General features: G+C 38.7%; 1 protein-coding gene across 1 annotated transcript; it reads right to left on the bottom strand.

The window, feature by feature from the left end:
- Positions 1–501: 501 nt before the first annotated feature.
- On the bottom strand, positions 502–4,811 carry LOC133879023 (uncharacterized). Its single transcript, XM_062317575.1, has 3 exons — positions 2,358–4,811; positions 1,652–2,273; positions 502–794 (listed from the first exon to the last, which is right to left on the bottom strand). The coding sequence occupies exons 1-3, from the start codon at positions 4,734–4,736 to the stop codon at positions 502–504; spliced, it is 3,294 nt and encodes a 1,097-aa protein (XP_062173559.1). The 5' UTR covers positions 4,737–4,811.
- Positions 4,812–13,767: the final 8,956 nt, after the last annotated feature.

Genomic DNA, 13,767 nt, shown 5'->3' with positions numbered 1-13,767 from the left:
TTAAACAGTTAGACATGTGTATGGCTCTTTTGTGTAAACAATAGGTTTATATTTAGACATACTTTTCCGCCGAGTTAATGATTGTATCATTATGTTTTCTGCTGCATAGATAGAACTCCGATTATCAGGTGCAAGTTATATGGCATGTGCCATATGTTGGCTGAGCGATATGTAGTCGTGCCACTGTGAAGATCTGTTTGTATGTGTTTTTTTTTTTTAAAAAAAAAGGGTTGTCACAGTTAATGGTATCAGAGCAGTTTAGTTGTAGGGTTTGTTATAAAAGCGGATAAGCGAAAACCCAAGGTTGTGTTAGAGTCTAAGTGTAACAAAAGAGCCTTAGGATTCAAAAGTTTTAACACAGATAAAATAAAATTTTAGGATTCTTATGTGCATTTCATGGATATTATGATGCGTTTAATCTTCCTTGCTTAGTGGTATTTATGTGGCATTTTGTTGTGTAAACAAGAATATGCCGCCTAGGTAACGTATGCTTCCACGTCGCTATAGAGATGAGGGATCGATACATGGAAGTGGCAGTGAAGCACCCCCACCTCCACCTCCATCTCCACCTCCTCTTCCACCAGTCCTTCCTCTACCCATGCCTGACTTGGGACAGTTTGTGGCAGCCTTAATGGACGCCATACCTAGATGAGCTGAGCGAAACGAAGTGGTTGGTTGTTCATTGACCACTTTCTTCAAGCATAACTCACCTTGGTTTGATGGGAGTGAAGGACCTATGGTTGTTGACAATTGGGTCTCCAATTTCCAAGACCTTGTTGATACCCTAAGGTGCACTGATAGCCAAAAGGTCTACTATGCAGGGTTGAAGTTAGACGGAGATGCCCGACTTTGGTGGAAGGCTAGAAAAGAACTCATTGCCGAAGAGTTAGTGATGTGAACCAGCAGGATGAAATCCCCTTTGAACCCACAAACAAATTGAAATCTACCCAAGAAAGCCAAGAATCAAGTCCAAAGAATCTAGACCCGTTGAAATCTTGTTTCAAGAACCTAAATTTGGTTAGAACGCCACAAAGGGTTTGCCTTTGATAAGTTCTTAGTTCAATCAAGAACAAGTAGAGAAAACTGAAAAGTTTTCTATGAAGAATAAAATTTCATTCACAATCAACTTGTCTAACATATGCGGCTACAAGTCTTTTTAAAATCTCTCCATAAAACCCTAACCCTACTAAGGCCTACATCAATTAAAAGACATGGGCTGAACATCTTCAAGCCCAAAATATCCTAAACTACACTTCTATAGCTAATAAAAGAAGTCCACTTAATAAAACAAATAGGCCTAAAGGCCCACAACCATAGAACATAAAAATAGGCTCATATGCCTATACTTAGTGAAATAAAGAGTTTGCAAGAAACCACTAGGCTATGCCGTCCCCATCTGTTGCTTGTATCACATGAATTAAAGTTGGTTCTTCTTCTTTCAAGCCCATCTTGAATGTTGGAGTCTTGCTCGATAAATTTGCAAACTCGGCCCAAGTGGATTGCACCAATCCTTGCATTGCCTCATTGATCTTCTTCGCCCTTGACTTTGTGATTGGCCCATCTGGAACTTGTAAGGGATCTTTAAGATTCGGCCTACCATGGGGCCCATCATTCCCCCTCTCCTCAAAAGGATTCGACCTCGAATCGTCACCTGCATCATAGGGAGAAAGATCAGAAACATTGAAAGTAGCAGAGACATTATACTCACTGGGAAGATCCACTTTATAAGCATTATCATTAATTTTCTCAAGGATTTGGAAAGGTCCATCGCCGCGAGGATGCAATTTAGTCCTTCTATGGGCTGGGAATCGTTCTTTGCGCATGTGAACCCAAACCCAATTGCCTGGTTCAAAGATGACACGCCTTCGCCCTTTATTGGCTTGGGAAGCAAACTTTTCATTCTTCTGCGCAATTTGAAGTCGTACCCTCTCATGAATTGACTTCACCAATTCGGCCTTCCTGTGTCCATCCAAACTACTCCTTCGTGATAAAGCATCAGCAACAATGTTCTCCTTACCTTGCTTGTAACGGATGACATAGGGAAAGGTCTCAATGTATTCAATCCATCTAGCATGTCGCTTATTTAATTTACCTTGACTCTTGAGATGCTTTAATGATTCATGATCGGTGTGGATCACAAATTCCTTAGGCCAAAGGTAGTGCTGCCACGTCTCTAGAGCGCGAACAAGAGCATAAAGTTCTTTGTCATAAGTGGGGTAATTCAAGGCTGCCCCACTTAGCTTCTCACTGAAGAAGGCTATGGGCCACCTATCCTGCATTAAAACGGCTCCAATTCCTATTCCTGAGGCATCACATTCAATCTCAAAAGTTTTGTTAAAATCAAGTAATGCTAACACAGGTGTAGAACACAACCTTTCTTTGATAGTAGCAAATGCATTTGCTTGATCACTCCCCCAATGAAATCCAACGTTCTTTTTAATTATTTCAGTGAGTGGTGCAGCAATGGTGCTAAAATCTTTAACAAAACGCCTATAAAAGCTAGCTAAACCATGAAAGCTTCTTACCTCAGTGATGCTTTTAGGCGTTGGCCACTCCTTGATAGCCTTTACTTTTTCTTCATCCACCTCAATACCTTTTGTACTAACAACATAACCAAGAAAAACAACTTTTTCCATGCAAAAGGTACATTTCTTAAAATTAGCATACAACTTTTCACATCTCAACACATCTAACACACATCTTAAATGCTCAATATGTTCATCTAAGTTCGTGCTATACACTAAGATATCATCAAAGTACACGACTACAAATTTGCCTATGAACGCACGTAAGACATGGTTCATTAATCTCATGAAAGTACTAGGCGCATTTGTAAGTCCAAATGGCATAACCAACCATTCATAAAGTCCATGTTTAGTCTTAAAAGCTGTTTTCCATTCATCTCCCTCTTTCATTCTAATTTGATGATATCCACTTTTAAGATCTATTTTACTGAAAATACATGAGCCATGCAATTCATCAAGCATATCATCTAATCTAGGAATGGGATGACGGTACTTTACCGTAATATTGTTGACCGCTCTGCAATCAATGCACATCCTCCAAGTCCCATCCTTCTTTGGCACTAGTAGCACTGGTACTGCACATGGGCTCATGCTCTCCCTCACGTACCCCTTGCTCAACAAATCTTCAACTTGCCTTTGAAGCTCCTTGGTCTCCTCTGGATTACTCCTATAGGCTGGTCGGTTTGGAATAACTGCTCCGGGTATGAAATCAATTTGGTGCTCAATGCCTCTAATGGGTGGCAACCCACTCGGCATCTCCTCCGGAAATACATCATCAAACTCCTGCAACAAAGAAAGAGCCAAACTAGGAAGAGATTGGTTAGTTTCATCAAGATTAAGATAAGATTCTTTGTAAACAAGAAAAATCATAGGCTGATCTGCTAAGAAGGCCCTCTTAACCTCACTCTCCTTTGCATAAAAACTAATCTTTGCCTTCCCTTTTCTCTCTACAAGTCCTCTTTCTTTTTTCTCTCGTGGCTCCACTCTCTTTTCTTTATTCTCAAGCACCTCTCTATTTTCTTTTTCACTCTTTTGTTTTTGCGCAATCTCACTTTTCAGCTTCAGTTGGTCCTCATAGACCTGTTTTGGGGTTAAAGGAGCAAGCTTGAATGTTTTTCCATCCTTCACAAAGTTGTACCTGTTTGTAAACCCATCATGAATCACCCTCCTATCATACTGCCATGGCCTCCCCAACAAAATATGGCCAGCATGCATAGGAACTATATCACAAAGCACCTCATCACTATACCTTCCAATGGTAAAAGCCACCAAAACTTGCTTATTGACCTTGACCTCCCCACATTCATTCAACCATTGCAACTTATAAGGTCTAGGGTGCTTCAATAAAGGTAAGCTCAGCTTTTCAACTAGGGTGGTACTAGCTACATTGGTGCAACTTCCCCCGTCTATAATCATACTACACACCTTGTTGCTTACATAACATCTGGTATGAAATATGTTCTCTCTCTGTTGCTCCATATCGTCTATCTTAATTTGCGTATTGAGAGCACGCCTGGCAACAAGAGACTCACCTTCTACGGGGTATTCCACTCCATCATCATCACTAGCATTAACCAACTCGGGCATCTCATCACTATCATCTTCACTATCAGTCATCACCTCCCCATTGTCTCGCAGAACCATCACTCGCTTGTTTGGACATTGAGACGCAATGTGCCCTGAACCCAAACACTTAAAACATTTAATATCTCTATTCCTTGAAGGTCGGAAATCAACCTTGGGTTTGTTCTTGCTAGTTCCCTCATCTTTTCCCTTAGGTGGTTCGGTCTTTCCCTTTACTATAGCTTGAGCATTTCTATCCCATTGTGGTTTCCAAGGAGTGCTAGAAACTGAAGTATACCTTGCTGCCCCCTTTCTCTTTAATTGCCTCTCCACCTTCATAGCCATGTGCACCATATCTTCTACCTCCACATAATGTTGCAACTCAACTACATTGGCTATGTCCCTATTCAAACCACTTAAAAATCTGGCCATTGTGGCCTCCCGATCCTCCTCTACATTGGCCCGAATCATAGACACCTCCATCTCCTTATGGTAATCTTCTACACTTCTTGACCCTTGTGTAAGGTTTTGTAATTTTTGGTAGAGGTCTCTATAGTAGTGGCTAGGTACAAATCTTCGCCTCATGAGAGCTTTCAACTCACCCCATGTTTCTATAGGTCTCTCATGATTCCTCCTCCTATTGGTCATTAATTGATCCCACCAAATAATTGCATAATCAGTGAACTCAATTACCGCCAACTTCACCTTCTTCTCTTCTGAATAATTGTGACAATCAAAAATTAACTCTATTTTCTTCTCCCACTCTAAATAGGCTTCAGGGTCAGTCCTACCTTGGAAAGATGGTATTTTCATTTTGATGCTCCCAAGGTTCCTATCTACCTCATCTCGACCCCTTGGATTTCTCCCATGTCCTCTTCCACGCCTACCTCCTCTAGGTCTGTCAACTCCGCCCCTTCCAACTTCAGATGCTATGTCTTCCTCATCATCATCATCTCCTTCGTTTTCAAACTCATTTTCAATGCTAGGCGCACGTCTCCTCCTATCTCGCCCACCTTGCAGATTTCTAATGACTACCTCCTGCTGATCCATCCTATTCTTCACCTCCTCCAACACCAAATTCAACTGTTCAAACTGTTGTTGCATGGCCCGCAATACAAAGAATGAATTATCCACCTCCTCCTTAGGTGTTGAATCACTCTTATGAGACATTTTTAATGCACTACAAAACAAAAAATATGTTAGTGGTAAAAACCTCACACACTCCCTTACGTGTTTACACTCAAATATTGTCACTCCACTCGTGTATCCACTCTTTTAGTCTTTCACCTCACCTGTTTTCCCTTTCAAGTTCTTTAAGAACTAGTTGAACTAAATCAAGACATCACCTTGTATTATTCCAACCAGCAATAGATTCCAGAAACAAGAAAGGAATAAAATGACACGGATCTAAAAGAATTTGTACGAGGAAAGAACAATTAGGACACAGGATACTAAAGATGATACACTCGATCCCTTTAAAGATAAAGATCAATCAACACCAAATCACTTCAATTTTCGGATTGCAAAGTATATCAAATAGCTTTTTTTTTTTTCTTTTTTTTTCTTTTTTTTTTTTTTTTTTTGTTTGTTTTTTTGTTTTTTTTTTTTTTTGAAATTTCTTTCTTCTTCTTCTTCTTCTTCTTCTTCTTTTTTTTTTTTTTTTTCTCTCTTGTTTTTCTTTTTTTTTTTTCTTTTTTTCTTTCTTTCTTCCTTTTTTTTTTTTTTTTTTTTAAAAAAAAAAAAATTTGAAAAATTACAGATATGGAAGTTAAAGCAAGGATTCAAATCTGAAAAATTTAAGCAAAGATTTGCAAAAGCAATCAAGAATGGAATTCAAATCGGACAATTTCAGATTTGAAAAAATTAAAGCATAGACTGGTGTAATTAATTAAAGAATTCACAAATCTGAATTCCTGAATCAATTACACGAGTAACCAATTGTGAAAATCACAGATCTGAATTCTAACACACAATTTTTATTTTTTATTTTTTTTTTTTTTTTCCGAACAGAACACACGAAATTAATAAGAATGAAGAAAGGAGTTGTAGATCCAAATGCAAGAACTAAAAAAAAAAGGAAAAGAAGAAAAAGAAAAGGAAAAGGAAAAGGATAAATAAGAAGGATAAATAAGACCTGATTTGGAGCCTGAGCTCTGATACCAAATGATGTGAACCCGCAGGATGAAATCCCCTTTGAACCCACAAACAAATTGAAATCTACCCAAGAAAGCCAAGAATCAAGTCCAAAGAATCTAGACCCGTTGAAATCTTGTTTCAAGAACCTAAATTTGGTTAGAACGCCACAAAGGGTTTGCCTTTGATAAGTTCTTAGTTCAATCAAGAACAAGTAGAGAAAACTGAAAAGTTTTCTATGAAGAATAAAACTTCATTCACAATCAACTTGTCTAACATATGCGGCTACAAGTCTTTTTAAAATCTCTCCATAAAACCCTAACCCTACTAAGGCCTACATCAATTAAAAGACATGGGCTGAACATCTTCAAGCCCAAAATATCCTAAACTACACTTCTATAGCTAATAAAAGAAGTCCACTTAATAAAACAAATAGGCCTAAAGGCCCACAACCATAGAAACATAAAAATAGGCTCATATGCCTATACTTAGTGAAATAAAGAGTTTGCAAGAAACCACTAGGCTATGCCGTCCCCATTTGTTGCTTGTATCACATGAATTAAAGTTGGTTCTTCTTCTTTCAAGCCCATCTTGAATGTTGGAGTCTTGCTCGATAAATTTGCAAACTCGGCCCAAGTGGATTGCACCAATCCTTGCATTGCCTCATTGATCTTCTTCGCCCTTGACTTTGTGATTGGCCCATCTGGAACTTGTAAGGGATCTTTAAGATTCGGCCTACCATGGGGCCCATCAGTTAGGGCACGGAGTTCCCATTCCATGGGAGCGATTCAAGATGGAGTTCAACAATCGCTTCTTCCCACGGGCAAATAGACAACAATGTGCATGAGACTTCCAAGACCTAAAGCAGGGGAACATGACAGTTGAGCAATACTCAGCTGAATTTCTGAAGCTGTCAAGGTATGCTCCTCACCTTATCCCTGATGAAGAAACAAAGGCCGAGAGGTTTCGTGACGGCTTGACACCGCGGATTCGTGAGAGGATTATTTTCGTTGAGGTCACCAATTACTTCAAGATGGTGCACACTGCTACCATGGCTGAAAAAGGGATTTGTGAGGCAGCTGTAGACTATGTAAACAGGAAGCGGTCGATATCCGCTGGGACATATCCTTCTCTGCCACCATCCAAGAGGCATGCTTTGAGCAGTAGTACTGGGCCTCAGGGAAGAAGTAGCACTTCAGCTAGCCTAAGTAGTGACAACTGTCCACAGTGTAGCAAATGCGGGAAGTCGCATAGGGGAGAGTGCAGACTGGGGACAAATACGTGCTTCAAGTGTGGCAAGATTACCGTGAGTTGAATAGGGTGACGGTTAAAAATAGGTATCCCTTACCAAGGATCGACGACTTGTTCGATCAACTCAAGGGAGCTTTGGTGTTTTCAAAGATAGATCTACTTTCGGGGTACCATCAGCTCAGAGTACGAGAAGAAGGCTGCGATCCGAACACAGTATGGCCATTACGAGTTTTTAGTGATGCCATTCGGATTAACAAATGCACCATCAGTGTTTATAGACTTGATGAATCGAGTATTCCATGAGTACTTGGATTCTTTTGTGATGGTCTTCATTGATGACATATTAGTCTACTCGACTAATCATGTTAAACATGAGGTACACTTGAAGACAGTGATGGAGAAGTTAAGAGAAAATAAGTTGTTTGCCAAATTGAAGAAGTGGGATTTTTGGCTTGAAGAAGTATCATTCTTGGGCCATGTGGTGAACAAGAACGGACTTGCAGTGGATCTAGCAAAAGTGTAAGCTGTGGTTGAGTGGGAACAGCCTACGAGCGTACGGGAGATCCTTAGTTTCTTGGGCTTTGCAGGTTATTACAGGAGATTTATTGAGGGGTTCTATTCATTGTTGGGGCCACTCATTGCCCTCACAAAGAAGAATGCTCCATTTGTATAGAGTGATAAATGTGAAGCAAGCTTCCAAGAACTAAAGCGCAGATTAGTTACAGCACCTGTGCTTACACTGCCCATGGAGTCTGTTGGGTATGTTGTGTATACAGATGCGTCCAAGAAGGGATTGGGATGCGTGCTTATGCAACAGGGCCGAGTTGTAGCCTATGCCTTGAGGAAGCTGAAAGAACATGAGAAGAACTACCATACTCATGACTTGGAGTTAGCAGTAGTTGTTTATGCACTGAAGATATGGAAGCACTACCTTTATGGTGAAGAGTGCGAATTCACACCGATCATCAGAGTCTCAAGTACGTTTTCACTCAAAGAGACTTAAACATGAGGCAGCGCAGATGGCTTGAAGTTTTGAAAGACTATGACAGCAAGATGTTTTATCATCTTGCGAAAACCAATGTAGTTGTAGATGGGTTGAGCAGAAAGTCTCGTGATGATGAGACTAATCCTCAAGAGCTTATGGACCAACTGTCACAACAGTTCGCCATCGTACAGATTGATAAGGTAATGACAGGTGGTTCTCCTATTATGGTAGCATTTGTAGTACATCTGTTAAGTCTTGACAGAATTAGACACGCATAGGAAAATGATCTTGGGCTCCAGGATCTCATTGATGGGACCCGAAGCGGTGAAGCAACGGGGTTTTATCTCACAGGTGAAGGGATGCTAAAGACAAGCGGTGGGAGAACAGTTATCCCTAATGATGCTGAGTTGAGAAGAGACATTTTTGAAGAAGCTCACCAGACACGGTATACAGTTCACCCAGGCAACAACAAGATGTATCAAGATCTAAAGAAGAAGTTTTGGTGGTGTGGCATGAAGAGGGACATTGCTGAGTATGTTGCACAGTGTCATTCTTACCAGCAGGTGAAAGCTGAATATCAGAGGCCTGCGGGGTTACTCAAACCACTTGAAGTGCCGGTGTGGAAATGGGACCAAATTGCTATGGATTTTGTTGTCGGTCTTCCAAAAGCACCAAGTGGACAAGATGCTATATGGGTCATTGTTGATCGATTAACGACGTGTGTCCGTGTCCTCCCCATCAAAATTACAAACTCAATGGACAAGCTAGTAGAGTTGTATGTGCGAGAGATTGTGAGGCTGCATGGAGTGCCTATCTCCATTGTGTCAGACCGTGATCCGCAGTTCACTTCAAGATTTTGGGAGAAGTTGCAGAATGCTATGGGTACCAAGCTGAATTTTAGCACCGCTTACCATCTGCAAACTGACGGCCAATCTAAGAGAACTATTCAGACTCTCGAGGATATGCTTAGGTTGTGCGTGTTGGATTTTAAAAGGAGTTGGATACGCTATTTGCCATTAGTGGAATTTGCTTATAATAACAATTTCCAAGCAACTATTGGCATGGCACCGTATGAGGCATTGTATGGGCGCAAATGTCTATCGCCTTTGTATTGGGATGAAGTTGGCGAGAGACAGCTGTTGGGGCCTGAGTTGGTGCAAGAAACAAAGGAAAATATTGCACTCATCCGAAAGCATATGCTCACCGCTCAAAGTCGACAGAAGAGCTATACGGATAAGTATCGCCGTGAGCTCAAGTTTGCAGTTAGGGACTTGGTATATCTCAAGGTGTCGCTGATACGAAATGTGTATCGTTTTGGCAACGAGGGTAAGCTTAGTCCAAGGTATGTTGGACCGTTCCAAGTGCTTAAAAGAGTGAGCCCACTAGCGTACAAGATCGAGATGCCTCCTAATTTGGTGGGTGTTCACGATGTTTTTCACATCTCTCAACTGCGGAAATGTGTTCACGATCCATCACAAGTGATTAGTCACGAGCCTTTTGATATTCAGCCAAATCTAACATATGAAGAGTTGCCCGTGCAAATTTTGGATCATAAAGAGCACCGATTGAGAACCAAGTCTATCCCTCTTGTGAAAGTTCTATGGGGAATCACGGCGTTGAGGAAGCCTCATGGGAACTTGAGCAGAAAATGCGGGATAAATATTCTCACTTATTTGAGTAAACCCAGGTATGATTCTTTGATTCATATCGATTATGCACTAAATTCTCTATTCAAGTGCATGTTTACATGTGCTTATAGCGGTTTAATGTCTAAATTTCGAGGACAAAAATTTTTATGAGGGAAGGATGTAATGTTCAAGAAAATATTTAATGAGTTTATTAGGATTAAATAAAATAAGTCTATTAAGTGTGGTAAAATAAAATAAAGTGTTTTATTTTATTCTATGGACTTGTAAATGGTGGTCATGAAAAGAAAATACAAGTGGCATTTGTAAGTCTAAAGAAAATGGAAAAGAAAATAAATAGAAAAGAAAGGAAGAAATACAATATATCAATATATATATATAAGTGAGATGCACTGTGCGCCTCACTTGAAGAAGGAAAAAATGAGAATGAAGGGTCATACGACCCTTCAATTAAAGAGGCAGCACGGCTGCCTCTTTTTTTAAAAAAAATAAAAAATAAAATAAAGTGTGGGGCTTCCCCAAAACGGGGCGCAGCAACTAGTGAGGCATGCCTCACTAAGTGACGCACACCTCACTTAAAAGAAAAAAGAAGAAAAAAAAAGAAAAAAAAATAAGAAAAGGAAAGAGGCACTGCCTCTGTTCTTTGCCATCAGACCGTGAAGGAAGAACAAGAAAAAGGGGGAGGTTTTCGTAATGAAAAATCGTGATCTAGGAAGATCTAAGGGTCCAATCTCAAATCCAATTTCAGGAACATGATCTACGCGTGTGGATCTACGTTGTGACCGATCGTTTTGAGGTAAAATACTAAATTCATATTTTTGAGATTTTTTGATTAAATCTTGTAAATGTAAGCTTAATTGAGTGTTCTCCTTAGATGTTTGGCTATTTGGAATTTTCTTGAGGCTACCTAAACCTTGGGTATTAGTTTGGTGAACTTTGGGTAAGGTTTTCTTTTGGGGTTATGTATTTAAATTGCAATTTTGTGTCTAACCCTAAGTAAACCTTATGGGTTAGTGTTATTTGTGTTAAAATAGCATTGTTATGTCATGGGTAGTAAAAATAAAATGGTGGTTAGTATTTAGTATGATTGGGTTAGTGAATATTAATTTGGGATTTTTAGGTGCTTAAACCCTAGATTTTTAATTTGTGAATTAAGTGAATTTAGGGCATTGATTAATTCCAAAATTATCTATGGATTTCATGAAAATAAGTGTTTATGGGGTTAGGTCCTAATGTTAGTAACTTGTATAATCGGAGATTTTAATTATAAACCTAATAATAATTCTATGTATAGGTTTAGTTAATTAATGGGTAATAAAGTAAACCTTAGAATTTTATGAGTAACATAGTGATGTAGCCTTTGAGCGATTCAAAGTGCTACTTAGCGTGGTTATTGGTTAAGAAACTAAATGGCGTGTTGTGTTGTGTTTTAGCGGCACTTTGTGGGTCGAATCTTGAGTTGTTGGAATTTTGGAGTATAGGCAGCTCAAGTTGAGTATTCTACTTACGAAGAAGTATTATTTTCATATATGATGAATTGTAAAATATATATTGTTTTACAAACCTGAACCAACTATATGTTGATTATGATCTGTTTTGGATGATTTGAGTATATCGAAATTATGATGATATTTTGAAGTATGAATATGATATGTGATTTTAGAGTAAGTATAAGTTCGAGATTTAAGTTATGTAAATTGTTTAAGAAATGACATGTAGAATTATTTATGTTTTATAAAGAAAATACGTGTTAAAGAAATGATTCATGAAATGAAATGTATATTGTTTTAAGGCATAGGGCATACGCATATGAACGCTAAACGTGCATCAAAGTGAGGTTTATAACCCACGGGAAATTATGCTTGGGGTAACACCCATGATGTTTGGGGTAACTCCCATGATGCTTGGATTAATTTCCATGATGATTGGGGTAACACCCATGATGCTTGAGGTAACTTTTATGATGTTTGGATTAATTTCCATGATGTTCTTGGGGTAATTCCCATGATGTGCATTGCATGATCATTAATAGCATGGTTTTGATGAGTGATGTTTTTATACTATAAGTAGTTTTGGTAGATGTATTAGTATGCGTAAGAGTTTTAATGAAAAAGAGCTTATATATATTTCTATCGTCTAGTTGCATGTGTTAAAAAGTATTGTACCATCAATCATGAAAGTATTATAGTAGATGAGAATGTATGTAGATGTTTCCAACAATGAAACTTCCATGTATAAGCTCAGCTGCTTAGTATGTTTAAATATTTTGTATTAGTCGGTGTGTACTATATCAACTATGGGGGTTTTCAAACAAAAGTTTATAAAATTGGTGGTTGTTATAGTGTACACATGTCTAAAACGGAAAAGTTGGCTCTTTGCAAAAACTAAGTGAATAGTATACCTCTAAGGTCTTAGTGTATTTATTTATGCTAGGACGGTGAACTCATTATTTCACCTATACGGATGTGGCTACCCCCACAACTGTATAGATGAGGCTTCTTTGGTTACAGGTACACCCGACTTGGAGGATGACCCTGTAGCTTTTTATTTAGGGTACTACTACTAGAGCTCGACGCGACTGTTGTAGTGTGATGGACTACGGGTTGTCCATACTTTTTGGGTATTTTGTATATGGCTCGTGACAAATGCGTCACTTATTCTTTTGTGTAGCCATTCTTTTGTAATAGTTTTAATGATGTTAAACCTTAAACAGTTAGACATGTGTATGACTCTTTTGTGTAAACAATAGGTTTATGTTTAGACATGCTTTTCCGCCGAGTTAATGATTGTATCATTATGTTTTCCGCTGCATAGATAGAACTCTGATTATCAGGTGCAGGTTATAGGGCATGTGCCATATGTTGGCTGAGCGACATGTAGTTGTGCCACTATGAAGATCCGTTTTTATGTTTTTTTTTAAAAAAATAAAATAAAATAGGGTCGTCACAGTGTGTCTAATGATTTTCTTTTTGTTGTTATTCTCTTTGTTCTTGTTGTTACCATTACATGAACTCAGTCTTTATTAAGAGAGTTTTAACAAATGGAACTATAAAAGTGGTGCAAGAAAGGCGGTAATTGGCTTTCCATTTCAGTAATAACCAGAATTAGCATTTAATAATTTCAAGGGGTATAGAGAGGCGCTTGAATTTTTTAGGAGAAAGAAACAGCCTACTAATTTTTCCACTGTGATTCATGACAAAAGGCATTTACCTGTGGTTCTGTGTTATTCCCTTGATTTGTAATGGAATTCTTCTAAATTTAATTTATTGTTTTTTTATATTGCCTTTGTTTGGACACAAAAATTCAAAGTTTTTATGTTTTTCATCCTTTTGGTTCTCACAGTAGCTAGAGGGAGAATAATTGCATGGAAGAAGAGGCTTACGGCTGCTTGACTTGTTGAGGCCTAACTGGACAAATTGGTAATTTTCACACGATATAAACTTTGCTTTTTAAGTTCCTTTTATATTTGTGGATATGATAATTTGTTGCTTAAAAATTCGAATGTCCTAGATATGGAATCATCTTAATTGACATATTGCTCTTTTTGACTGTGATGATTGATCTTGATGTCCTGTGGATTCTTGGCTCATTTTGTGGAAGGTACTAGATTTGATAGGAAAGATGCCAATCTTGTGGGCATTAGATGGTCATCTCGCACACATGA

This window comes from Alnus glutinosa, chromosome 10 (genome assembly GCF_958979055.1).
Source record: "Alnus glutinosa chromosome 10, dhAlnGlut1.1, whole genome shotgun sequence".
Classification (NCBI taxonomy): domain Eukaryota; kingdom Viridiplantae; phylum Streptophyta; class Magnoliopsida; order Fagales; family Betulaceae; genus Alnus; species Alnus glutinosa.
This window is presented reverse-complemented; position numbering and strand designations above follow the sequence as displayed.